The sequence below is a fragment of the Cyanistes caeruleus genome, chromosome 5, assembly GCF_971803275.1.
Source record: "Cyanistes caeruleus chromosome 5, bCyaCae1.hap1.1, whole genome shotgun sequence".
NCBI lineage: Eukaryota > Metazoa > Chordata > Aves > Passeriformes > Paridae > Cyanistes > Cyanistes caeruleus.
In genome coordinates, this window is record NC_141705.1 from 82,324,888 (window position 1) to 82,352,344 (window position 27,457).

General features: G+C 49.9%; 2 protein-coding genes across 10 annotated transcripts in view; both read right to left on the reverse strand.

Moving 5' to 3' along the window:
* EREG (epiregulin) lies at positions 1 to 25,870 on the reverse strand. Of its 6 annotated transcripts, XM_086890949.1 has the most exons (7): positions 25,801 to 25,870; positions 12,575 to 12,669; positions 2,224 to 2,307; positions 1,954 to 2,077; positions 1,244 to 1,390; positions 524 to 612; positions 1 to 414 (listed from the first exon to the last, which is right to left on the reverse strand). In XM_086890949.1, the coding sequence occupies exons 2-6, from the start codon at positions 12,639 to 12,641 to the stop codon at positions 561 to 563; spliced, it is 474 nt and encodes a 157-aa protein (XP_086747075.1). In that variant the 5' UTR covers positions 12,642 to 12,669; positions 25,801 to 25,870; the 3' UTR covers positions 1 to 414; positions 524 to 560. The 6 variants fall into 6 exon arrangements, with proteins under 6 accessions (XP_086747075.1, XP_086747072.1, XP_086747074.1 ...); XM_086890946.1 differs by lacking the exon at positions 524 to 612; XM_086890948.1 differs by lacking the exons at positions 524 to 612; positions 25,801 to 25,870 and adding an exon at positions 17,045 to 17,285.
* LOC111929467 (bifunctional methylenetetrahydrofolate dehydrogenase/cyclohydrolase 2, mitochondrial) overlaps positions 25,756 to 27,457 on the reverse strand; it is a 36,523-nt gene continuing 34,821 nt past the window's right edge. For all 4 annotated transcript variants that reach the window (XM_086890934.1, XM_086890933.1, XM_086890932.1 and 1 more), the window contains one exon: positions 25,756 to 27,192. In XM_086890934.1, coding sequence (XP_086747060.1) covers positions 27,138 to 27,192 — 55 coding nt within the window. In that variant the 3' untranslated portion in view covers positions 25,756 to 27,137. The remainder of the gene's footprint in view (positions 27,193 to 27,457) is intronic.

Sequence of the window (27,457 nt, forward strand, 5' to 3'; positions counted from 1 at the left end):
TTTTGACTTTGTCTACAACTTTTATTTCAAGGAGTACAATTGCTTTGAGTATATTCACAAGAATAAATATAAAATTCTTCTCTTCAGAGCAAGAAGACGAGTTCTTATAAAAATATATCTCTATCCCAGAGTACCACTTAGGTGGGATTCCCTTTAGGAAATATTATTTAATAAAAAAATAAAACACTGAAAATAAAATGCTTGACCTATGCTTATTGAACCACCAAACAACTGAAATTTTTTTAAAGGTTATAAATATTGTAAATATTATTAATAAAAATAACATTTAAATAGATGGGTAGCCACTGAGTCCATCCAGATGAACAGAACACAGCAGGAACCCACAGTTTCTCCTATAGGGCACCAACTTCCTTGTATTCACTGGCATTTGTTTGTCTCCTCTTGTTTCGGTACCTGGAGTAGAAGAGAGAAATGTGAGTTCTGGAAAGCCAGATGCTTTTGGGGACTGACAGGGGGCGGGAGGGTAAGGGAGGGAGGAAAAAAAGCTGTATAAGCTCCTCACATGTTTTAAATCTCTAGCAGCTGGGCTCTGTCTGTGCTCATTTCCAGGTCTGACATGACTTGAATGCAGTCTCATTTCTGGACTCTTCACTGAAAATTCCACACCCGCATTAAAGTCTTCCTGCTGCTCCTAGGCTTGTCTTTGAGAAATCCTGCTGGTTACCGTCTAGCTACCTACCAGATCTGGGAAGCTGAGCTCTCTCTCTGGAGTTATTCCACCTCCTCAGCTCTCTGACACGTGCTTACCATTAGTTTCTAGGCTGGAGAATGATTCCTGCTGCTTTGAATCTGTTCATGGGGCAGAGCACTGTCCCCCATGGTGAAGCTGATAAGGCAGTGCTCGTGGTATCACACTCACCAGAGTGACATAAGAGTTCAACAAATCAGCGAGTAGAAATCCAGCCACTGTCCAGCCCCTGATGCCTGAGGGAACGGCATTACCAAGGCAAGAACTAGAATTTTCCTATTCCCTGTCTGCTCTCCCCTTGATCTCAACCCTCTAAGGCAGACATGAAGCAACCTATAGAGCGCAGTATGACGGTGAACAGGTGCCTGGGAGTGCTGCTGCCTGCCTGCAGTCTGGGCTGTGCCACGCTGCCGGCACGCTGCCTGTCCTGCACACGGTGTGTCCAACTGTCCGGTGAGCGAGGTGCTCCAGGCTACCCGGGGGCGCTCAGAGGGTGCCCCACCCCTCCCAGGCCACCAGGACCACGAGTCTCACCTTCTGCAGATGTAGTAGCTGGCGAGGGAGAGGGCAGCGAGGAAGAGCAGGACCACGATGATGGTCAGTGCCACGTACTCCTTGCTGAGGGGCTGCCGGACGAGCTCCGAGTGCACGCAGCGCACTCCGGAGAAGCCCACGTCACACCTGAGGGCGAGAGAGGCGCCATCAGAGACGTGGTGGCGAGGTTACACCTCTGCAGCTCGCAGGGCATCCCTTGCTGCTGGCCTGATTTTAACTCAGGGGCAAGACACTTAAACTGACCTAACTCAAGCCCACGTGGTCCTAGAGATGGTTGCAGATTGTTCAGCTAAATGAGCAATACCAAAATGCCTAAAAGGTCTTTATTTCATAGGCTGGATCAAAGGAGAGACCTTGGTGCTGTGCCTGAGTTCTGGATCTCATGCTACTATAAATACAGATAGACAAGGAAGGGCATCAGGAGGGATGTCCCATGTCTAAGCTGGGTTGGTCACTAATTTCAGGTGTCTGAGGCTCTGACACAGAGGTCACCGGAGGCAGCACATGTGCTTAACATGTCCTCAAATGCAGCTGAGCATTACAGACATGGCGCTCCTCCTCACTTTCTTGTGAGCATTTAACACTTGGCTGGGTTGGTGTTTCAGCTATGTGGCAGTGGCAGCCAGACCAAGGTTCAGCTCAAAGCCCACCTCAGGGAGATGTGCAGGATGAGTGGGGCCCGTCCGTACCTGCAGTAGTGCTCATCCAAGTCCACGATGTACACGCACTGCCCGTGGAAGCAGTAGTCCTTCATTTCAGGTTTGCATCTCGTTATCCCAACCTGGGCCACACGTGGGCTGTTCTCTGTCTGGACTGCAAGGATAACTCATTAGCACCTCAGCACGTGGGCAATGCTGTCCAGAGGAAAATGCTTCCCAAGGGCACCTCAGTGAGGCTGCCAGCCCAAGGAAGCCGGGAACCAAAGATCTGGTATTTTCAAGGAGCTGTGCAGTACTTACTGAGCGCTGTCGTGCAGTTCTCCATTTCACCAGGCCCGCACAACGGGATCACTGTTGTGCCCAGGACTGCTTGCAATAGGTAACCTATAAGAGAATAAAAACGACAGTCAAAACTAGATGCATTCTGAGCTCAGTATTTAAGCTGCTGGAGTAATTAATACAAGAAGAACAGAAGCTTCCCATCATGGGAGGAAAGACCCGAAATTGAAAGCTGAAAAAATATAGGTCTGAGCAATGTGCTGCCTACATTATATATGGCAGCCCAAAGAGACATCTCTGAAATACACACTTATAATGCAGAACAAAGATTCAACAGAAACCTGGTGTCTGTGACCACCTCTCGCCCACACTCTGAGTGAAACTGGGCAGGAACAGGCTTGGAGAGATTATGGGGAGAGGCAGGAATTAGGCCATTTGATGATTATGTTAGGTTTCTGACTGGTCTGGCATGGTACCTGTGCAAGGGAAATAGCCATGCTTCCACAATTAAGCATGACAATCCGGCATTCATCACAGGAGGAGTCCTTTTGCTGATCAAAATCAAGATATCCTTGACTCACAACAGCCCACAGGAAGAGAATTTCCTAGGAATCTGCAAGTCAGTGCAGCTGCTGACTCAGCACTCCAGGTCAGTGCTGAGCCAGGCTCAGCACCCCACCACTGGCTTCAGAGATCACAAACTGCTCGAGACAGGCTCAACACAAAAGTTGCTCTTTACCAGCAAAGAACTTGCTCAGCCCTCTCCTCGCTGAAGACAGCTGAAGGGCTGGACAGTTCCTGCACTGACACCCACTCTTTTGGCAGCTCCTTGGTTAAAAGCCCGCTGGCAAAGCCACTAACACGAGATACCAAACACTCCTCATCTGCCCATGGGCTAGGAGAGGATACTGACCACTTTGTGGACCCCGGGCCACGGTTACTTAGCAGAACACCAGCAGAAATAGGCACAGCTTGCAGGTATTCCACTAGTTAAATGGACATTTCCAAACAGGATCCAAAAGCCAGCACAGGTACCTGCGGCTTCATGGCTAGTCCACGAGGAATAGCGAATGTTTGGCCCGGCTGGCCATGAAATCCAGCTGGCTAACACTCCTGCTGTGGTCACAAATTAACCTGCTCATGAACCGCTTAGTCATCAGCCCCATTCCACGGAAGTCTGTAATTTGTGTCTTTGGGCTGTTTGCCTCTATTAACTTGTCAGGTCATGCGTGTCTAATGGAGGGAGTGTGCCTCCATAATTTCCTGATCGTTCTAATTCAGCTCCAGTTATTAGAAAGTTTCATTACATCTCAGGGTTAAATCTAGTAGTGGTAATTTATGGACTTCCGGCAGCTCATCTATTTCTGGGTGATTAGTGATGCAAAGTGATGCTTCCTTTATCTTTCATTCCAGCTACACACAAAGCCAGCAGGAATATCTAAGAGGGACAGGGCTTCTTCCTGTGTTCACATTTTTACAAACCTCGTTCCTCCTTCTTACATCCCTGTACACTACATTCCTTGCAAAGCTAATAAGCCAGATTTCCACTAAGCTCTAGAAGAAGAACAAAGCCCAGGTCCCCCAGAGCCAGAGGAACAGTAAGAGAGCCCTGATGCCGGCACCTGTACCAGCTGGAGACTCCTGTACCTACTGGCATGACTCAGCAGGGCCTGCCTTTCCCTCCAAAGGGGCAGGACAGGCAAGTTTACTTTCAGGGTGGGAGTTCTTCTTTAAAGCAGCAGTATGCTCACTGTAGATTTCAGCAGCAGCAGTTTAACACTTCTGGGAGGCCAGTCTGAGTTGCTAAAACAGAAAGGTCAAGTGTGTGGACGAAGAGGCCATCAGCTGTCAGACAGTGGCAGCCGGGGGACCTGGGATCCCAAAAGATGCCGGAAGAAGATTTACTGAGTCATTTCTTCCTCCCAGGAACAAGGGGGGCATTTCAGGAGTGCTCCATGGACTAAGCTGCTCCCTTGGCAGGGAGGAGCTGTGGCATAGGACAGCAGTGTCCCACTGAGGATACATCATGTCACAGAAAGAAATAAGGACAGAAATTAACAAAAGTCATGCCAGAGGTATCCCAGATACCCACTTGTTGAGCAGATGGATTAAGCCAGCTGAGGACCTCATGCAGCCTACACACTTCTGTCACAGTTTGCACACTTCCTTGACCTGGGCATAACCCATGCAGCTGCTTTTTAAGCTGAAGTTCCCAGTTTGAGACTTAGCAGAACCCAGCTTTCAGATGTGAGAAAACACCAGCGGAGGTCCGTGCAAGAGACAGGTCAGCTCTCCTCTCGACTCCAGAAGGAAGCGTGGCTTTCCAGTTAAAGGCCACAACTCAGACATCTGTGAGGGACAAGTTAAAAATAACCTCCTCCTCCAACACTGCCCAAGGGCCTTCCCGATCCCAGCCGTGTGCAGGTGCCTCCTCCACCTGATCGCAGGGACTCAGGGCCGGAAAGGCTGGACTGCAGGCGTGGGTATTTGCTGACACCCAGCAGTATTTGCTGCTTTTGGGCAAAGTTCTTCCTGCTCTGCACTGCTCTGTTTTGCCCTTTCCCCCGTGCACATATTTCCCCTCTGACATCATGGGGAGGATAAGGGATCCGCACACAGCAATGGCAAAGTGGAGCCTTTCCCAGGGTATTTATCAGATGATGCATACTGAACACAGCACCTGGGAGAGGTTATATTTTTATTCCTTTGCTGTTCATTAAGCAAACACGGGGTACAAGATAACAGTAATGAGGTGATGGATTTTCATGTGTGTCCTGCAGGAATGTGAGCGTTCCATGCCCTACATCGCTGCATGAACGCAGAATCCCATCCGGCCTCGCAGGTATTCCTGCAAGGTTAACACTGACAGCACTTGCTGGGACAGGAGTAACGCTGCTGCTTACTTGTCCTTTCCCGAGGGATGAAAGGAGAATGAGGGTTGGTGACCAGCTGCCTTGGCTTCCTGCAGACTCCATCAGAGACAGACAGCAAGGGTTAACCATCAGTTTGCCCGCTTTGAGCCTGCTGGGGTTTCCAGTGCCAGGATGACAGCTAAGGATGCAGGATACACATGAGAGAGACACTAAACCGAGGACTACTCTGTGAAGGATTGACACTAGGGGTACTGCCAAGTTTCTGAGAGCTCAATCACTATCTGAGTTGGCTTTGCCTGGCACTGAGATTGCCAGTCTTGTACTAACTCACCTGAATGATGCTACCTCCCGTTTGCCGTCTCTGTGGTCTCTCTGCCACAGCGGTAGCACCTACACCCTCCGCAGGGGTTGCACCTCCAAAGCAGAGGTGCCCAGGTGACACACACCTGGAGGATCTCAGCCCGTTTTAATTGCAAAGAGAGATCAAGGCGCATCCCTGTCACCTGATTTTGGACATCCAGGGCATGTCTTAACTGTCTAAGGCCTTCTTTTGGTAAAGCAGGCAGGGAACATGGAAGGTAGCCAGTCTGTCCCACCGGCTTTGTGAGCGTCCCTACCGCCACTGTTTAATTCCAGAACCGCAGACTCACAGCTGTGCACGTCCAGGATCACGTCACAGCAGCTCTAAGGCAACCCTGGAAACACCAGTCTGTCATGGGAAGACTGGTGCTCCTAAATTGCTACAGGCCCACACGATCACCTTCAGCACTGTACCAGGACTTACCCTCAAGCAGGGATAAAGCACTCAGTGTTCACCCAGTCATCCCAGTAGTGCTTGCAGCCCTCTGGGGAGCCAGGCACCAGTGATCTGACTCACATGCTGCCCCTGTACCACACTGCTTCCCACCGCTGCCATGGGGGCTGCGGTGCCTATGCCACAAAAGCAGAAATCCACTATTACTTCCAGCCAGACACATCGGCCTCTAACACTCTCCCTGTGGTCAGACACAGCCATCTTTATGTTGAGACAATTTGCTCACAGCCAAGAGAATTTGGCACAGGGAAACAGAAGGTCAGCAGCTCCTGGAACTGCTCCACTGAGTCTGAAGATCCAATGCCTGCCTTCCCCACTGGGTGGGCATTACAATGAGCACATGGAGATCGGTGCTAAGGCACCTGCAGCAACTCCCCAGAAAGGCAGGGCCTGGGCTTGTCCCCATCCCCACCACGTCCACATGTGGCTGGCACAGCACCGTGTCCCCTGAGGACTGAGTGACATCTCTCCCCCACGACTGCCGTTCTGCTGCACAGCCTCCAAGCCCACGACAGCCAGGAGATGAACCTGGCACGGACTGGCACTTCAGCAAGGCTTCAGCCATTCAGTAGAGAACCTCTTCCAGCCTGGCATAACACCAGTGACAAACAGTCTTCCCAGAAGCACCAAGTTGTGCTTACACTCCTGCCCTGGGAGGGGAAGGCAGTGAAGTGCTCATAGCATTTGTTGTGATGCCACCTAGCTATGACTAATCCATCCCTTACTATTAGATGTTGTGCCTGCCCCGGAAACAAAGAAATTCATATACAGATCCATGAAGACATACCAGTTCCTACAAGTGTCAGTTTTGTGCAAAGCATGGCTGACTCACAGACTACAAGATGTTTAGCCTGCTGTCCTGGCAAGTGAGATGCTGTGCAGCAGCTGATCCATCAGCTGGCATGGAAATACCCGGCTAAGACCAAAGACACAAACTCATACTGCAGCGGGCTTAAAGGGTGAGGAAACACCTGTCCCAAAAGAGAAGCCTTGGGAACTGAGTTGGTCCATCAACTACAACCTTGAGCCCAACATCACGAGTGTGAGAATATGTTTTGTCATTAAAGCAAGGCATGAGTGTGCCAGGTCTCAGAACTTTGCTGCCCACACAGCCCAAGCTGCCCAAGAGGGTCGGCTCTCAGCAGTCGCCACCTGTCACTGCCAGCGCCCCGTGGAGGTGTGTGACAAGGATCAGCTCTTGCATCACAGCACACCCAGGCCCCAGGACTCCTGATGCTCTAAGGATACACGTGTTCACTTGAGACTTTCAGGTAGCTTATGTCATACAATAGAGTAACACGCTCCCAGCGAGGAGGTGGAGATGTGTCAAACAGAAGAAGGCCACAACCTGTTTTGTTACCGTAAGAAAGTCTCTGCTGCTGTGAGGATTCACCCACGGAGCTCGCCCAGAGCACAGCCTGGGTGAAGGCAGCAGGGCCGGGCTACAAACAGGACAGGTGAAGGTGAAAGAGAACAGACTGCACTGAGAGCAGAGCTGGGGAGAAGGGAAAGAATGTTCACCTTCACTCAGTCAAGGACACACCTGGGCATGGCACAAGCAACAAAACATCCTGCAACAACACACCACAGAGCGCGGTGCGTGCTCCGCTCCTCGTCTCGTACAATCCCCCCAGGTACACCTGTCAGCGCCTGGGACTTCATCTCGGAGAGAAACCCATCAGCTTCAGCTGAAGGCAACCTGAACCGCACGCTTTGACGCGGATTTCCCAGCGGCCAAAGAATGCCCCTGCCCCAGGACGCAGCACCCGAAGCCCTCCCAGCCCTTGCCCGCGGGAACGGGGACCTCGCCGCTTACCGAGGAAGAGCAGCAGGCTGCGGACCCACAGGCAGCCGGCGTCCATCGCCCTCGGTCCCCAGGGAGCAGAGGAGGCGGCAGGAAGGGAGGCGGCGGAGGCAGGAGCGGCGCAGCGGTGTAGTCTCTGCCGGCCGGCCGGCCGCACTTTTATGTGCCCGCGGAGAGGCGGGGCCCGGCCGTGACACTCGGCCCGCCCGGCTCGGGGCAGGGGCCCGGCTCGGCCTCCGCGCTTCCTGCCCCGCCGCCCCCGGCCGGGCCGCCCCCCGCTCTGCCCGCGGGCCACGCCAGCGCCCGGCAGCGGGGGCAGCGCCGCCCCCTCCGGCCGTCGGCAGCCGCTGCCCGCCTCCAATAGCTGTGCCTGCTTCCAGCAAGCAGCACTGCCCATGGTAGCTGCGGCCGCAGAGTTACCCGAGCCCCCTGAGCAGGCTAGCCCAGGCACCGATGGCCGGGACCTCCCGGGGCTGCGGATGCATCCTAGGGCACCACCTCGGGAGCGCCGTCTCCGCCTGCCCTCAGAGCATCCGTGCGATACCCAAGGAGAGAGACCCTGCGGACCCGGAGCCAGCTGGCCAGGCCAGGTCCCGTCGGCACACAAGGGACCGCCGGGCCATTGCACTGCCACAAACGCCACCTGCGCCTAAAGCAAGGCTTGGCAAGCACCCCCGGGTGGGCAGCTGGAGACTTGCTGGCCTTATCTCCCATCTCCTGACATTTCTGAAGTGACCCTCGGCACACACGTGCAGCTGCCAGGGAGCCCCGGAGCTGGGGGCAGAAATGGTTTATTGAGTTACAGCGCAGGCACCAGGAATGCCAGCACCTCACCTGGCACCCGGGCTGGCCACAATGGTCTTGAGCTCAGGGGCTGTGTACGCCAGGCTCCCCCTGCAGCCCTTGGCCTCCTCACGGCCCAGCAGCACGGGCAGTTCCTGGAAGCAACACCTCTATCACTTAAAAGATCCTTGAAAGAGCTGCCAACCAGTTACAGCTACTTTTCTAGAACTCCCTTCCAAGCATCCCGTTGAAGCCCACGCGCTCTGTCGCTATTTTAGGCAAGAGCTCGTGCAGCAGTTCCATCCCACCACTGGATGACTGAGGGATCCCACCCACCAAATCCCTGCTGCACGCATTTGTCTAAAATACGAAGAGTGTTCCACCTCAAGCAGCTGCTCAGCAATGACGGTTTGCTCCTTTTCCTTTTAAAGGAAAAGCCATCTTCCCCTGCCATAGCACTCTCCATAAAGACACACCGATACCCAGTTTATTGTGTCACTGATAAGCCTATCTCACCGTGAAAGGAACCTGAGTACTGGCACTGAGCTGATGACTCAAGTGTCCCCAGTTTCCCCGTTTTATAAGCAGTTATTGGTACAAGAGAGGTAACTCTAGAACGTACTGCAGAGCACCAGCTACCACGACTCCAGGTTCAGAATGCCGTTCTAAGTAATGAGAACCTTCATTCAGGGGGCTGCAATAGATCTGGTACTCAAAAAGCATACTCCTGATTTTCGGAGCATTTCCTTAGGTCTACAGTGGCATGGAGATGCTGAAGTGAAAAAAGGCAGCATGTTGCTACAGAAGTGTGTGTCAGCGCCACTTATTAATTACCTAAATGGCATGAGAGCTGGCAAGATAAATGTAATGAAGCTCAGTGTGAAAGTAGCATTTAGAGGGATGCCCTCCACAGCAAGTGGAGCATGATACAGCTGGAATCTTTCTCAAAGTCCCCTTTTTTTCCCCCCTCTAATTAGTCATGCCATGCAGATGGTGTCTTTTTTGATGCCGCATGACTGTTTTTGTTGCTTCTTTAATTTGTGCTGATCCCCCTCATTAAGGATTTTATTGTCTGCTCTTTCAGGGATCATAATGAGTAAAGGAAGGAATTGCAATTATTAGCAACGTGTTTCTGTGTGTGGGCTTACAGATGCCTTAAAAAGCAGCATCACCGAAGAACTTCCACTTTATAATTAATTTTACCCTTAAATTCCTGCATGATTTATCCTCTGGAAGGCAGCATTTAATTATAGACCTGTACCGGTACCCAGATACCAAGTAACGCTGACACAATTGGAGCAATTCATTGGAATTTCCTCTTTCACATCTGAATACATGGAAAACAAGTATCACGGCCACATCTTTGTTTCACCTTTCTGTAATGCGCTTTGTTTCACAGCGCCTGCCTTCGCATCCGGCATCCCCGCGTGCGGCTTTCACCATCCCCTCCTCCACGTGGAGGATGCCTCTTGGGATAAGGCTGGCACACACCTTAAGAGCCAGTTTTCCAAGAGGCCTTGCAGCATCAATGGGGTCATTGTAAGGCAGGCTCATTGCATCCCACAGGTCCCGGTAGGAGCGACAAGTCTGTGCAATGCCGAGAGGCAGCGCTGGTTGGGCAACAGAGCATCACGGGCTGCTGGCCTCGATTTCAGCCGGGGTGAACCGGCACGCCCAGGGCAAGGCGCCCGTGGATTTGTGCCCCTTGGCACCCGAGCGGCGAGCAGTCCCCTGCACGCTTGGACATTTCAGGATCTTTTTCTTTAGCAAGCGTAAGGAGAATATGAGGAAATACCTTCAGAACCCGTGCGAAAGACTTGCTCGCTTTTATTACCTTGCACCGCCTTAATAACCACCCTTGGAGAAAACCTCTCTTTACAAAGTACAGAGGCTCAGCTGAAATCCTTCCTGAACCCTTGCAATGTCTCGAGCATTCATCTCCCCTTCTGGGACAGAGCAGCGGACTCACAGCAGCGATTATTGCAAGGGTACGGACCGAACCTTGTCCGTCAGCGTGTCCATCACTGATGACGCACAGCGCTTTCTGTGAACAACCTGCCCTTTTTCATTTAAAGAGGAGAAAACACAGCTTAAATGGATGTTTTTCTGTGGTGCCTGTTTTCCTCATGGGGACTTGCTGTACAAGAACACACGTGTTCGCAGCAGCGAACTGCCGCTTGATCTGTGTGTTTTCACATGACTAAAACCAGACGTGGCAAGTGTCTGTACCGCTTACTTTAGCTGCCTTCTGTGGGACTTGCACCCTGTTTTATGCAGTGCCACTGTGGGCATGGATCTGCATTGGTTTCATCTCCTGAAAACTAGGAAAATTTGGAAAATCACCATCTTTTCTTGCTAAAAAGTATTTTTGAAATGGAAAGAAAATCATTCCGAGTCTTGCACTGATGCAGTTGCCACTGTTACGTGCACGAGCCAAGTAACAAAAAGCAGCAATTTCATAAATTCTTGGGAAAATCGTCCAGAACTTTTCAAACAGAATGAGCACACGTGTCAGCGTGGCTGCAAGCAGACTTAGATACAGCAAGCTTTCATTGCACAAAAGGAGAGATGCTCAAGAAATACTCTCAGAAGGTCAGACATCAGTTGGAATGCACCTCACTCTTGACAGCATTTTCATGTGAACTACACAAGATTAATATTAAGTTCCCAAAAGGATATAAAAGGAGTGTAGATGTGGAATTGGAATTATAGCTCAGCGGTGGGCTTTGCAGTGCTGGGGGAATGGTTGGACTCAATGACCTTAGAGGGCCTTTCCAACCTAAATGATTCCATGATTTTGTGAAAATCATAAATGGTAAAAATCTTGGGCCTCATGGGAACAACAAATGCCCTAAGAAGGGAATTTATTTTTAACTGGAATACGTAGATGCAATCATCTGGAGGAAATGGAGCAAAGAAAAACCTTGAGCCAAATTACTCCATTTAAAGGTCAGTTTCAAATTTGCCACGAATAGGAGGGATTAATTAAACAACCAGTCTCTCCTATAAACTATGAAAGTTCAAATTCTGCACCCAGGGCTGAAAGTGGCCTCTGGCTCTTCCTGTAAACACAGCATGAGGTCAAAGTTACTGGACAACATAGATGTTTTGCTATTAAAAATAAAGAACAATTTCCCAAGTTCACTGGTTCCTTTGCCAACTTCTCGGGTCAGCATGAACCAGCAATTTGAAACAGAAAGAAAAAAACCCCAAGCAGCTAATTCTCATCCATCTCAGAAGATGGCACTGAAAAGGGAGACAGGTCTCCCAGTTCACGCTGCACTCCTCCCTAAAGGGCAGTTTTTAAAACTTTATCCTCCTGGCTTGTATGACTTTGCCATTACTCTCCCCTGGGCAAATCCTGAACGGCTCAACACATCTCACGGGCAGCAAGAACTTCTTAATGCTCAGCTGGTGATTTCCCTTTCCTAATTACAGCCCAGTGCTCCATGCTGAGTGATTTCTTAGCCTCCCAGGGGTTGAAGCCTTTCTCATTTGTGGAGTCTTTCTGTGGCTTCTGCCTTTACTTGGTGCTGAACAAACCCATGCCCTTGCTGAGAGTGCTATCAAGCCAAGTCCCCCCCTGCCACTGTCCCTGCATCTATTAATTGTTTCTCCTTGCTTTGGGTGAACTGTTTAGAGCAATTCCATGGAACAGAATAATAGAAGGACAAAGCTTGAAGCAAAGGGGATTTCCCCACAGCATGCAGTAGGTTGCAAGCAAGCTGGGAGAACACCGGCCCCTTACCCATCAGTCCTGTGTGCTGTCCTGTCCATCAGCACCATATATATTATTATACAGTCACCTCTTCCACTGAGCATTTCTCGTTCTCCAGGGACAAGGATTGAGCGCTGAGAGACTGAACATGTACAAAGATGAAGATTGCTTTCCCTGACAAGTCACCATGGGCACACACGGGTGTTATCATTTATGCCCCTGATCAGTGGCCAACAGAACCGAAATCTCTACATGGCAGCATGCTCCTGGTGGGTGAGTGCATGGCCCACCCACTGGATGGCTCTGCCCAGAGAGTGCCACCCACCTCACTGCAGTGAAATCAGAGCAAACCCACTGCGATGGGGAGCGGTGTGACTCACCAGCTGCTCTCAGGTTTTCTGCACAGCAGTCCCTCCTGACTGTGGGCTCTCCATCTCGACCTTCCATGCCTCTCCTGTACCCCTCATGGAGACAGCTGGTGCCAGCATGGGGAAGACAAGAGGAAGACATTGTCAGTGAGAAGCACGGCACCAGCCTCTAAGGCCTGCACTAAAGCCTGAGCAGTATGGGCTGCACACACATCACCAGCAGAACCCCTGACTCTTCACAGCTCCATCTGGGAATCCTGGCTGTGACAGGCCTCAGCTGCAATGGCTTCAATCCCTTTGGCAAGCTTATTTTGGTCCTTGATAAATATTTCACTCGTATATCTCAAGCATATATGAGCAGAGGAAGGGCTGACCAGCGGGCTGTTCCCTGCCTGTGCTTGGCCTGCTGAATCCAAAGCAGCACCGAGCTGTGCCTCGCCCCGTGCTCCAGGCCCTGCCCCACCACTGGGACTTCAGCTGTCCACAGACTCCACGTTTTGGCTGCAACACAGCAGTGACTGTCACCTGCACGCCAGCCATGCACACGGGGAGCTGGGGCACCCTGGACAGGAGGAAGGTGTCATTAGGGATGATGGAGTAAACAGCTTAAACCAGCTTAGCCAGCACATGTTCCAGAAACCAAATCTAGGAAAGAGCCACAGGTCTCCAAGTGTATTTGTTTGGCCTCGTAACCAGCGTTAAGCATTGTAGCAGATGTGCTTAGTGGAATTCCCCCATCCACTAGCATTATGGGACACTCCCACTACTGTTCTGATAATTCTGATAATTGCTGTTAATCATTACTATTACTGAAGTGACCAAAAAAAAAAAAAAAAAAAAAAAAGGCTGTGAGGGTCAGGCCTTTATTGTGCTGGCTGTTTGGCTGTTGTCATTCAGAGGTGATGAGACAGTCTGCCCCAGGGAGCTATAAACACAGGTGCCCAATTCTTCGCTGCAGTGACATTTCAAACTAGGACACTGTGGTCCCCAATGAAGCTCTCCTACAACTCCAGCAAAAATAATCCGTGGCACTCCCTCCAGCTCTCATCAGCTGGGAGCCAGACTGGATATCATCTCCCTGCCTGCAGGTAGATACAGGTAGAACGGAAAGAAGTTCATCAGGAACACTTGGACGTTGCAACACCCAACAACACATTTCCATTCGGTATTTTCCCTGACTGGGCCCAACCTGCTATAAAACTCCATATTCTTTGATCTCCAGTGAATTCAGTACCACCAGCTCCTGAGAGCCCATGAGTCACAGGCTATGTGGAAACCTCTGGGGTTTGGTTTGTGAATGACCAAGACTATGTGAAATCATTGTCTAGTCACCTTCTCCTCCCATCAATGGTCTGAACATCATCTCAGGTATCCAAGTCTCCCTGGTCACCATTCCTAGGTCACGCACGGAAGAAATGGATTAGCTAACTTTGCCACAGACTGGGGACTGACTGGAAGCCACAGGGAATGACTGTAGGCCTCTGTGGGGCTGAGAAGGGCAGGGAGAGCTCCTGCAAAGGTGGAAATCATCTGCCTACAAGGCTGATTTTCCCTCCCATTTATGCAGGTCAGGCTGCTGTCAGCTACCAGGACAGCAGGAGACAGACCCCTGTTCTCTGGTCAGAGCTGGCTGCTCCCCAGCCTACCTCAAGAGTGCAGCCTGGATTCCTCCCACACAAAAAAGGAAAATAAAACGTGTTCAGTGCCTGCATGTGTCTCTGCTCTCTCAGCACTGGGCTGTGGGTTTGGCTAAAGGGAGGTGAAGGCCCAGGCTCCAGGGAACTTGTCCCGTCTCTCCATCCATGGGCACAGAGGGCGCTGGTTGTTTGAGGTGCAAGTAGGAGATGGGATGAGACAGGAACCCATAACTGGATGTCCTGGGGGGGAGGTGGCAGTGGCCAGTTGGCTGACTGGGACACTTCCCGGATAACTCCTCCGTGTGGTATCTACACATCCACCCCCTCATCCTCGTTCCTGAAGCTTAGTGTTATTTAAGAGAGGCAGGAGATTTCCTTTATGACACTGGGAGCGCATGCGCGTAAAGCAAGTGGGACAGGACAAAGGCCAGGGCTGGGTTCAATGAGATCAGCGATGCTATTAAATTAACAACAGCACTAAGCTGTGCCTGGCAGTTCTTGACCGATCCTCCCTGCAGCCAGGGTCTTGGTCCTTCATGTAAGAAATCAAGGGCTAGGGAATGAGGATGACTTCGCCAAGGCTGCTGACTACAAGTTTGGTCTCTGAAAGTTGTTAAACTTCTGAACAACAATAGTTCCTCTATAGGATTTTCAACAGATATCCCTGAGAACCCCTTTTTGGTGAGGCTGCACATCAGATGCTCGGGATAAGACTCTTGTGGGCCCTGACTGGAAGTGTGACTATAAGCCGAGGTCACCCCCTGAAGCATCACACACTCACTTTCCAGCTCCACACCCGGATTAAGCTACCCTGCCCAAACCCAACACACAAGCAGCCTGACATCAGCCTGAAGCCCATTAAGCCGGCACAGGAGACAACCTGTCTCAGGTGAAACATGCCAGACCCGAGAGCCTGTGCAGAGCACAGCTTTGCTCTTCTGTCTCCATCCTTCCTCCTCAACCCTTCCCCCTGTTTTGTTCCCGTAACATTCCCCTTTGTGCACCAGGAGGGACATTTCCAGGAAGAGCTACAGTACACGAAGCTCATTACCCATCTTTGCAAGCCAGCCACTTGAAAGGGCGCACAGGTTAACTAAGCTGAACCAGAGATCTCTGTGCAAGCCTTTTCCCAGTGCCCCACGCTGCACCTTATGCAACGCGCTGCGCACAGTTAATTACAGCCGAGCAGCTCCGACCGCCGCGCCGCATCACGGGAGCCGCGCTGCTCGTGTCAGAACTGCCTTTTACGCAGATCTGAGTAACACTGGGGCCTTTGGGCAACGGCCTTCGATTGTTTACACGGCTCCCATAAACAGGATATCACCGATTTGTAAATATCCTGTTAGAAGCCCCTCAGCTGCACTTGACCAGTTTGATACATGCCCGTCTGCAGCAAGGCTGTCTCTCTGTCCTACGGCTTCGCTGGTAACGTTGCACAACCCGTACTGACCACGCGTGGCCTCTCATGGTACAGACCAAGACTTCTACTTCATGGCTTCTGCTAAGTGCTTCTGGACTTGGTGCATTTGGAGAGCATTTGCTGGGGCATTTTATGTCAAAGGAATGATACACTACTGTTGGCATTATTTACCAGAGATTTATGCTGTGTAGCTGTCACTGTGGTAGAGAAGGCAAGGGAGTTCCACTGATACAAATGCTTGTTGCTACATCTTACCTAGAGGTAGGGGTTTTTTTCTCTTTCATATAAACAATCCATTCCAGCTGAATGAAGACAGGGACACACGGAGAAAAATCTAAATTTTCCTGTGAGTTTCTTCAGTGTTGGAAATAGGGTTTTTTGATGGTCCATAATTAGATACCTGTCTGTAATTTGCAAATTTTCTGCAGTATATCGAGAGATGCCTTTCAAAAAGAAGTCATAACACCAAACTCTGATGTTTTGGCAGTGCATCTCAGGATAGAACCTTTTAGCAGAGCTAGAGAGCAGCTCAAAGGTCCCCGTCAGCTAAAGACTTTATTAAAAGCAAGGCACACCTATCCTGGTTGGCCCATATTTGACTAACTGGGTAGCCAGCTCTGAGGGATGGAGGAATTGCTTTCATGCAGAGGGAAGCTCCAGCATGGAAGCAAGCCGAAGAACTCTCGGTGTAGAGGTACAAGCACCGAGTTGAGTCACTGCTCATTCACATGTGAACAACCCACTACTGGGAGCGTGCTGATGCCAAGTAGTCTGACAGGACATCCTTAGCTCCAAAAACAAGTGCCTTGAAGAACTGTAACTCCAGGCTACAATCATGGCAGCATGCTATGCAGATGCCAGCAAAGCATTCAGCTACTTCGCCCGGACTTTGGCTAAAAGGGCAAGACCCATATGCTATGTCACAAGCAAGAAAAAACTGGAACAAGTCTCATTTCAGTCTGATTCCCAGCACAACCTCGGCAGTGATCCCAAAACCTTCATAGACAGGACACCATTTTCTTCACCTCTGCTCCTGTGAGTGGCACAGACTGCTCTGGTGTCATCCCTACTGTCACCTGGAAATGTCAGGCCTGTGGTTGCACCCCTCTAACCCATCATTAGCACCCCTGGAACAGCGACAGCCACACCTGAAATAGATGTTCGCTGTAAAGGAAATCATCAGGAACTGGCTCAATTTAAAACAAGGGGGAAAAGGCAGCAGTGTGAAGTCCTGACCCTTCTTGCTCTAAGGTAGATCACTGCATACTGCACTATGAACTCAGCTGGGATACAGATTGCTCTGCAGATAGAGCAGGAGGAAGCTGTAACTTACACCCACTACAACTGTACCTACAGCCAAGGAACGAGATAACTAAATGCCCTTGGGGAGATATGAGAGGCATTTGAAGCATAAAAATTGCTTACCTTTCCCTTACCAGGCAGGCAGATAAACACAAATGTCTCTGTTCAATAGTGCCTGAAAGTCTGATGCAAGCCTCAAAAGCAGAGAAAATTAAGGCTTAGAATAAACCGTGGTGCAAGGATGTGCATCCCCGGTGACAGAAACATTCCCCATCACCTCCAAAATAAGCAGTTCCAGAGAACTGCATGAGTTGGCAGAGATCATGGGCCCAGTGAGCGTGGGAGAGCAGAGGCCAGTGCTTCTGTGCAGGACACGGAGCCTGCGTGCTTCCCACGGGCATTCCCAGCTCCCCAGGTGCCGTGTTCAGACTTTCAGTCACGTGGCTGCTGGGACACTCACACACACACACAGAGCTTACCGCATGCTGACGGAGGGTGGGAGCAATTTGCTTTACTGCTCCTGCCAAAAGCCTCTATTACTATATGTTATGAAAGCTCTGGAGAGGCAAAACATTCTTAAAACCACTTTCTTAAAATTAGTAACACCCGAAACTCCCCCCAGTTGTTTATGGATGGCAGGGCTGAAGGAGGCAAGGAGCAAAAGCCAAAGCAGAGGCAGAGAAGGCTCCACTTTCTCTGCAGCGTGACAGGCCAAGGGAGTCTCTGGATAATTTCAGCTGGCTGCTGAAATGTTGCCTGCTTCCCCTAGAGATCACACTGGGAGCAAGACCGGTTTTCCATGTACAGATGCAGTGTTAGGTATGAACTAAGCATTGGTTTACCATACCCCAGCACCTCTGAACTACCTTCAAAGTCTGTAACGCTTTGATCCCCCTGGCATCCTTGTAGCTGTTTTGGATGTTTGTCTGATGGCACAGCATCTCTAACTTATCAAAAGTGTGCAGAGGCAGGGACTCCTACTTTTGTCCCTGTGCTCCACTCCCGCCCTTCTCATGGATCTCACTTCCTCAGCGGATGCTGAGCCAGAGCAGCACTTTTGCCTCCCAGGCTCCTGCTGTTCCTGGTGCTGCAGTCCTGATCCATACTGTGGGAGAAGGGAAATTTAAACATGACCATGGAGAGAGATTCAGGAGGGGAAAACCATCGGGTCATTATATTCCCATGCCACAACCTCTCTGTCCCTTGGGCCTGCCTCCCCTGGGACACGTCAGACCCGGTGCACGGCGGGCTCAGCCCAACAATCCGTGCTATTCCCTTTGCTGCGTGCTCACCCTCTGCACAGGTGAAATTAAATGTTTAGCTCCTTGCTGCTTTACAAAAGAGACAGGAGCCATGCTCGAGCCTCTGAACTAACAGGTCACCTGAAACAGATAAAGCTGCTTTTGTAACATCTCACTCTCTGTGGTATGTGGAAAGCTCTGCTTGGACTTCTTTGGCAGTGACTCGCACTAAATCCTACAGAACTGTAATTTTGTCTTATTTATATTAATGGCAATTTCTGTCAATGATCATTTTTGCATTCTGCACAGGACCATAGACCCTGGGGGAATTTGCATGTGGAAAGGACTCGACCAGAGCTCTGGTGCAGAGTAAGATTTCACAGGCCCTGATCTGCACCTTCTGCATACAGACCCGCCCCCGTGCCACAGGCCGCAGGAGGGACAAGGCAGGGGGCACAGGGGGTCCAACCCTCCCCTACATTGCTGGGGCTTGGGTTTCCCTGAGTCCTTTGAAGGATAATGGAACGTTTTCTGCAGGGCTTTCTGCACATGTACTGATCTGCATGAACCCAAGCTCTGGGTCAACAAAGATTATTTTTATGAGAAATAAGGACAAACTTGCTGTTCAACATTACCACACCACCTGATATCTCAGGCAGAGCCTCAGCTCTTCATCAGCACAAGGTGTGGTATGCACATTAAAGTCGGAGATTTTTTATCTGACACATACAGGGCACCTCTGTCAATATTTGACCGTGTTTTTCCATGTCACCTGGACAATGATCACAGAAAATATCATTTGGCATAATAGGAATTCAGCACGCAGCTTAAGTGCTGAAGGAAGGATGTGCAAATAATGAAGCAAGGCACAATCTTAAACAAATGTATTCCAGTGTTTGGAAGACAAAGGGAATTCGTCTCCCTTCTGTGTCACGTTCTCTTTTAATGCACATACACAGAACTATTTGTACTGAGGGAGAGCAGCAGTCTCACTTCAATTCACTGAAATTATGGACAATGCACAGTCCCCAGGAAGCCCGTGGCAGCCCAGGACTTGGACAGGCTTTACCCAAATTGTGCCTATACACACACACACACACACACTGGGCCAAGTGCCCCTGAGTTTCCTCCTCCACCCAGGGTTTCTAACCTTCAAGTACCATTCAAAGCACACTTACATCTCTGAGTGGCTGTCACTGAGGGTCACGTTGGCTTGTTTCTCTCACCTTGCTCTTCTTATGTATCATGGTACTTCTCACTCAAGAAACCAGCACAAACAAATAGGAATTTTTAAGAATCCCACAGCACTCAAAAGCCATAAACACCTAAATACCCCCGGTCTGAAGGCGGTGCAAGCAGCCTGAGTCTGCACCCACTGAAGGCAACAAATGCTTTATTACAGCCTGCAGCAGGGATTGGAGTTAGGCCAGAGCTGACTGGGAAAAATCACAGAGCCCTACTTCAGGATTAATTGTCTTGAAAAGCCTTTGGTGGAGGCCTTCTGCCGGTGCATTTCACAAATCCTTAATGGCTTAAAAAACAATCCAACTAACCCTTACTCAGAACCACCTTAAATGATGCTGCTAGACCCTCTTAAAGTCCTTTCAGGCTGTAGTTTGAAAATGGAACCCAAATTACACGAGACCACCTGCTGGTGTGGGAAGGCACCTCTTTTGGGTAGACCAGCAAGGATGAGGCTGAAAAGAACACCACTGGGCCAGAAGGAAAAGGTCAGGGAGGAATGCAAGGGGACACCCAGCGGGGTCAGACCACCCCAAATTCCTCATTGTCATGCTGAGGTCACAGACATTTCTGTGTAGGTCTTGCAGTGTGTGTGTGTTGGTGTAAGGTCATGCCATCCCCTGCGTCACTCTCCATTCTTCTTGGGAACAATCAGGAAGAAACTCCTAGTGTTTCTTGGCTCCTGCACACACTTTTCACGCACAGGGGAGCACCTAGCCCATAGAGAACATTTTTTTCCCATTGTAATCTTGATGGAAAACGTCGTTAGTGATGGAGAAAGGAATTCAGGAGACGGCTGAGAAGTGCCTGAGGGAGAACTTTCATATCTATTTGCACAAGAGACATCGTCAACATGCCACCAAGGAAGTCAAGAGAAGCATTCATAAGGCAAGGGGAAAGGGCAAGAGAATTTCCTCTCTTTCAGTTCCTTGGGAGTCCTGCCTGTGTTTCAGGACATCTGTTTCATGCCCTGGAAGGGCACTGCTATGACAGCAGCAGCCTGCGCTGCAGGAGTCATCCATCCTGACACACAAAGCTACCAAAGCACCGTGTCAGAACTACAAAGACTTACACCCAAAAACTCAGCACCTGAGATGCTGACTTCCCAAAAATCACAAACACACACAAGGCCACTCAGAGGCCCTCCTTGAGTTGCCCTTCCTGAAGAGCATCTCCCCCAGGAACGCCCATGAACACGCAATGCCGTAGCCTTGAAAAGAAGGGGAAAAGCACAAAATTCTCAGCCCAATCCTGCATGTTGTGGCACGGCACTGTAACTCAAGGTTCCGCTCCCCCACCCCGTGTCACTGACTCATCCCGCCCTGCTTCCCCTGCCCAGAGGTGGCTGCTGCTGGCACATCAGGGCTGCACTCCAGGGAAGAGCTCGGATCCTCCGTGTGGCCAAGCTGCCACGGCTCCCTGTGAGGCCCAGCCGTTGCCCCACAGCCTTTGAGTTGGGCGCTGGCACCTATTGAGGCAGCTTCCCAGAAGAGCGCTCACGGCCAAATCCGCTGCCGCGCTCTGTCAAACCGAGGCAGGAATCAATAAAATGCCGTTCGTCGTGGGGTTTGCCGTAACAATGGGGCACAAACGGACTCAGCCTTACGTACTGAAATGATGTCAGACAAATTAGCTCTGCCCGAGTTACTCAGACATTCTTGCAAAGACATTCTTGCCCCGTCCTCTCGTGTCTCAAGCCTGGCTGTGCAGTTTGCCAGAGGGAGCTGTGGGGAGGCCTCTCTGCACAACAGCCTTGGATGAGGAGGAGGAAGGAAGGGCTCTTGCATTCCCTGTGCCCCCCAAACAAAAGAAACTGAATAACCATTTCTAAAAAGGCAAAGAGCATAACAGATTTGGAGCGACAGGGCACATGCTCTCGCAGTCATGTACCCGGATTGTAACGTTCCCCCCTCGGCTTGGGAAACTGAAGGTGATGGCACATGAACTGGCACACAGCAAGAGTGCTGCAAAAACTGAGCTCCCAGGAACAATTCAGGCCTGAGGCAGCAGGTGTGGACACACAGCTCTGGGCTCAGGGACATACCCTGCCCTAGGAGGCTGCCCCACGCTGGGCACCCCAGGCTGGCTCAGCCAAGGGCAATGCTGCCACACCACATTTTGGCCAGCAAACACACCTGGCATTTGAATATCAGGTATCCAAAATGCACTAAACTGTATTTTTGCTTATTAAAAGACAAAATGCCTTCATAAAGAAATGCCACTAAGGGATCTATGCAAGGAAACTTCCGTGCCAATATTCACCAGATAAATTCAGCAAGAAGTTTTGATTAAAAATTAGCATTTAAGTGACTCAGTCTTAGACATGGAATCAAAACATCACCTTGGGATACCATTAACCTTTTTATGAATTAGAAAACTGAGCCCAGAGCCAAGGTAGGTGACCATTCACAGATGGCTCTAATTTTACAACAGGGCAAAACCCCCAAACCATCAAATGGAAAACTCCCCCAGAGTGGCTATGCAAGACACACCTCGACTACCAAGCTCAGCTCATCCCAAACTGCTCCAGAGAATAAGCATTGAAAGCAGTTTTAACCCTAGTATGTCTGTGAAAATGTGTCTCATAGACTATTTTTATGTTTATATTTATGAAAAATGGAATTAGAATTTTAATTTGACTGAGCAACCTCTCATTTAGAGGTTTGCTTGCCCACAGGCCACAGGCTTCATACCAAGTCAAACCCTGCTCTCAGACCAAGTGCCCCAGCTCCCAACCCCGGCAGCCTCACGGAGTGAGCTCTTCCCAAGCTGTGCAGTCAAGAGCCAAAAGGGCCCAGTGCTCCCAAACCAGCCCAGTGAACAGTTCCCTCCCATGCCACCTCCTCCAGCTCACCAAGGTCTCGCACAGAACCTGCTCTTGCTTCCACTCAGTTCAGCGAGAGTAGGAGCAGCCCCAAGTCTAGTCATAGTACAAGATTTTATTGCTGTCATGATAATTAATGACTACTTACACTGAGATTTTAATGACTACCTGCACTTTTTTTTGTTTCCTTCCTAACTGGGTCATAAAGGAGGAGTCCTTGGATTTGCAGTACAACAGGGACCTCTACAGGCGTTTCCCTGCTCCGAGCAAGGCTCGGGAGAGCTAAGAGCAGCCACACCAGAGCTCAGTGACACACAGACTGTGGTTCTGTGCCAGCACTCACTGAAATCAGCAGGGCTGTCAGCACCCTGCCTATGACAAGGCCAGAGCTGACTGAATCCAGCCTTCAGATGATTTATCTGCATCCTGCAGCATGTCCGGTTTCAAACACACTTTGCCACGATACTTTTCGGAATAGCTCTAAAACTTAAAACACAAACAGAAAATCTGCACTCATATCACACAAGAGAACTGAAATGAACATTCAAAAGGGAACTCGTGCTGTTTGTCACCAAAGTTGCGTTTTACCAAATCTGACCTGTCCTTCCCCTCTCACAACACTTACTGTGTTAATGATCTACCCAAGCACCATTTCTTAAAACAACTCACAGAAGAATGATCTGCTTTTAAAAAAAGTTTCATGTCTCTCCATCATGTGACTTTAATTCCTCCTTGTTTCAGTTCTTCACAGAACATCATTCTTAAAGCCTTGCTTCCTTGGGATGGTCTAAAGGCAATCAATGAAGAACTGCAACCTTCATGGGTGACAGGAGATATTCTGAACTTAATTGTGAAATCAATTACATTGCCAAATTCTTGTGGGATGCTTTGCCACCTACAGTGTATTTCATGAACCAGAAATGAAATAAAACACATAATGGGTGTAAAGAATTACAAAGCTCTAAGATACTGCTGAGAGGAAAATGATTTTTTTGGGTCTGAATTTTGGTTTGGGGTTTTTTTTGGAGGGGGGAGAGAGTTGGGGTGGGGTTTTGTTTTGGTTTCTTTTTCTTGCCTGAAATTGAGAGGCACTAGGAAGTAAGCAGTTCCACAGCTAGTTCTTAGTACACAAACACAAGGCAGGACTGCACTGCTGCAGCAGCACAAATCAGAATTGCACTTTTACTGTAAGTGGCATGGAGAAGACCTGCTGTGTCATTATCCAAATAGACTGTGGGTTACTACAGGTAAGAGAAAATCTCCAAGGAAAAGCTGTCTCCCACCTGCCTGCCAGCCACCAGCTTGCCCTGGCGGGCACACAGGACAAGGACACTGCACACCCAGAGCATCAATCCAGCTCCTTACACTTCCCTCCAAAACCAAAGGTAGTGTCTTGAAAGGCATCTTTTTCCCAGACTCGCATCTCACTGTTTGAAGCGGACCTTGCTGGGATCAGGGAAACTGCAGGCCACCCACACACCTGATCAGAAAATGGGAGTTGAACTCGGGGAAGATGTTCAGTGGCAGCCCAGCACACCTGCACAGTGGCTGCAAATGCCAGTGAAGCAGGATCAGGGCTGGGTGGCTTAAGGGCAACTCAGCTTGAGAGATGTGCTGCAGGAAAAGCCAGTGTGGTTCCACCAGCCTGGATCATTCACAGGGCAAGTGCTCTGTCCTTCAGAAAGGAAGACCCTGGTCCAGCTTGGCCCTGCTGAGCTGTTGCTCCTCACAGCTGAGGCAGCCCTGCCTAAAAGTCACACAAACGCAGGGGCTCCTCTTGAAATGACAGTTTTTGGCACGTGCAGCAGGAATGGGAAGGAGAAGCTTACAACTCTATTAATTACGCCACTACAGAAAGAGTCTGAGCCTGATAAATGAGCTAGGAAAGATGATCCTGATCCTTTGACGGGCCAGTTCTGCAGGAAATTCAGCACTGTAAGCAGCAACACACCATTCCAGGCTGGCAGCATCTGTCACTTATCAAGGCAGGGCTCAGCAGGGCTGGCTCCTTGAAGCGATCTGAGGCCATGCAGGCTCCCTCAGCCAAACTGCACTGTGAGTCAGTCCTGCAGCCATGCCTCGCACACAGCTGGGGCTGCTCTGAGGCTCTGCTTCTGCAGGATGGGTCCACAGCACCCAGGTGGTGAGGAATCCAGCGCTGGAAGCCATGACACCACTTGGAGAAAGAAAACTAAGACAAATCAAGCATCTTCTTTTCCTTCCTGCCTTCCCTCCCTTCTTCCCATCTTCATCTTTCCATTTATTCTCATTCTGCCCCAACACAAAGTCTCATTCTGCACGGCCTGGGCTTATCTGTGTTTCACTCTCCAGTTTTTCTTCCACTAGCAGAAAAATATCAGCAAACTCTCACTTCCAAAGCTGCCTTGGGCCTTAAAACCAACTACAAAACTATATTTCACTATTTAGTCTCCTGCTAAATTGTGACCCTGAAGCAGAACTTCCTTTTCATGTATGTGTAACTCAACATTGAAAAAATCTGGTCAGTGTATGCTGCTGTAGGTACAAAATGGCTCATTGCAAAGAGTAAACATCACTGAAGAGGCACTTGCATATCCTGCAGGGCACCTGCTTGGCCTCTGGTACACAAAGGGCATAACAAACATCACTAAGAGAACATTCAAACAAAATGCATCTCTCCCCAACAGTTTTCTCTGGGCAAGGTGAAGTCCAGCAGCTCAGAACTTCTGTGACAAGTACCCCCCGAGGCAGTTGTGAAGGGGGTGCATCTGCTCCAAGACAGCCTCTGCCACTGGGCTGGTCCTTGGGAAGTGGATGCAACACCGCAGTGAGAGCGCAGGAAGAGACAATGCACTGGGGAGAGGGAGATGCACTCATGTGACAAAAGCTCCAAGGCTTTTCATCCTTTGGATATTCAGCTCTACAATTTTCTCCAGAGACCAAGGAGAAAGGTCTCTCACTTGTGTCTTCCTAATAACGTGCACATTTGAAATTCCCATGTGAGATGGGTGAAGGGTGGGTTTTGTTTGTGAGGATGTGCAGACTCTAATTTACACCTAACTGCCCTCTCATCACAAATGTGTGACAGAAAATGTTAGGGCCAGTACTGAGAGCTGACTTGAAGACTGTGAAGAGCACAAGTTATCAAGCAGTGGAACCTAAGAAAAGGTCAGAAGAATGGAAAGGAGCAAACAAGGCAAAGATTTGACTGGAGATTAAGAGGACAAAAAGGCTGAGAGTTGGAAAATGCTGGTGTCAATGTGCAGAGCAGAGGCCTGGTGTCCATCCACTGCTCACCAGCAATCCTTTTTGTGTGTGCATATGCTGCTTGCTCCCTCTGTTACAGGGGATTCCAAGAAGTGTGTGATGTGCTGTTTTATTTACTGCTATCACAGAGCCAAGATGGCTCAGGTACTGATCAGGATCCCCACATGAGAAGCCCCCTGAACTTCAGACCATTCTAGTGCCACACACACACCTTTACTCTTCCAAACCCCACCCTCCATACACATTTCAGCATTGCCACCGTAGCCTCACAAACAGAGAGCTTTTTCAACAAACAACATGCATCCTTGTTGTGAAAATTAACTCACATAACAAAGAAACTGAGCTTGCAGCAGGGCACCTGAATTTAGGAGCCAACATTGCCCCACAAGGTCTCAAAGTACCAGCTGCCTTTCTCTGGTAGATGGCTGAGCACAGCAGATGAGTCTACAATGTGCAACAGCTGAAATGAAAATCTCTGAGAGCCATCTCTAGTTGCATCAGCGCTGGCAAACACTCCAGTGAGAAGTCCCAGTTAGTGCCACCATCTTCAGAACCAATTTTCTTCCCTTTTCCTGGAACCAAATGTTTGTACCTTCCCAATTCTTTGTAGATAAGATGAACAGAACCAAGCATCCGATACGGAATCTGTTGGTCCAGGGTGGAACGGAATTCCTAAAATAATTTCTTTCTTATTTGAGTGGTCACATTGTGCCCATCATGTGCAAACGGAATAGAGAAAGTCTGTTTCCTGGGAAAAGCTGTATTGAAGTTACACAATGAAATTCCGGCTTGTCTAGCAATTCAAGTCTTGTGCAGAAATCAGGATGCAGCAAGGCAATGTTCTACCTGAAATTCCATGGAACTGAGGAGCTGCTACAGGATGTTTGGGAAGAGGAGAGGCCTTTGTCATGAGGACACTCCATAATCCATTTTGAGAAAGGCATCTGGCTGCTTTTCTTCTGAAAACAGTAAGAACACGCCATGCCCAAAGGTGTCAAGGTCTTGATTTTCCAGGAATTGCCTACTCTCCATATTCTAATTTAAGGAAGGTTTCGAGAACCAGACATTTTCCTCGGTCCAAAGCATTTTTTGTCCTTTATGGCACCAGAAGCCCATACTTGGCCCAGCACACCAAAGGTAACTGTTGGGTCGGGAGAGCGCTGTTCATCCACACAGACAGCCAGCAGACACCGAAATCAGAACCCAAATGCTTCGTGGTCGGCGCACGATGCCCAGAACACAGCTTCACTGTGAGGGAGGTGGTGCTTATCCTCCAGAGAAGAAAAAAGAAGAAAAAAACCAAAACAAAACCAAACCAAAGACACAAAAGACCAAAGCAGAACACTGTACGAGCACTTGAAATGACTGAAAACAGCTAAAACCAACCAGTCCTCCCCACGGCAAGCACCGGGCACAGGACAGCGCTGAGAGGCCTGCCAGCGTCCTCAGCTGCTCGGACCTGAGCACGAGCCACCCTCACCCAAGAGAGGAAGTCTTTCTTCAACAACACACAGAGCCTGTCAGTCCTGCGGGAGTTCCCTTGGCGCGCTCCTCTGCCGCTCCCTCGAGTTCGTCTCCTCAGGCAGGCCGGGGTACCTGTCCGATGGCGCGGGGGGCCTTGCTCCTCAGCAGGCAAACCGCCGAGTCTTCCAGTGCCAGCGCCTCACAACGCCGTCTCGCCCACGCACACTTTGTAGGGGGATTTCAGTTTCCTGCATCTAAAGCGGACACCGTCACGGGATTTGTATCAGCCAAACCTGAAACTGCAGCAGCCTGCGCACAGCAAAACCTAATCCCTTAACTCACTCACTCACTCAGCCCAGAGGAACCCCACGTTTCAGACAAGTGCACCGCTGGCCCCACTGGCAAATCAGAAATCACAGGTATAGAGTGTTAGTTCCTTCAAGATCACACCACAGATTAGTAGCAGGCAAAAACACAATCCCAGTGCCCTCACAACTCTGCCCGCTGAAATTCAGACCA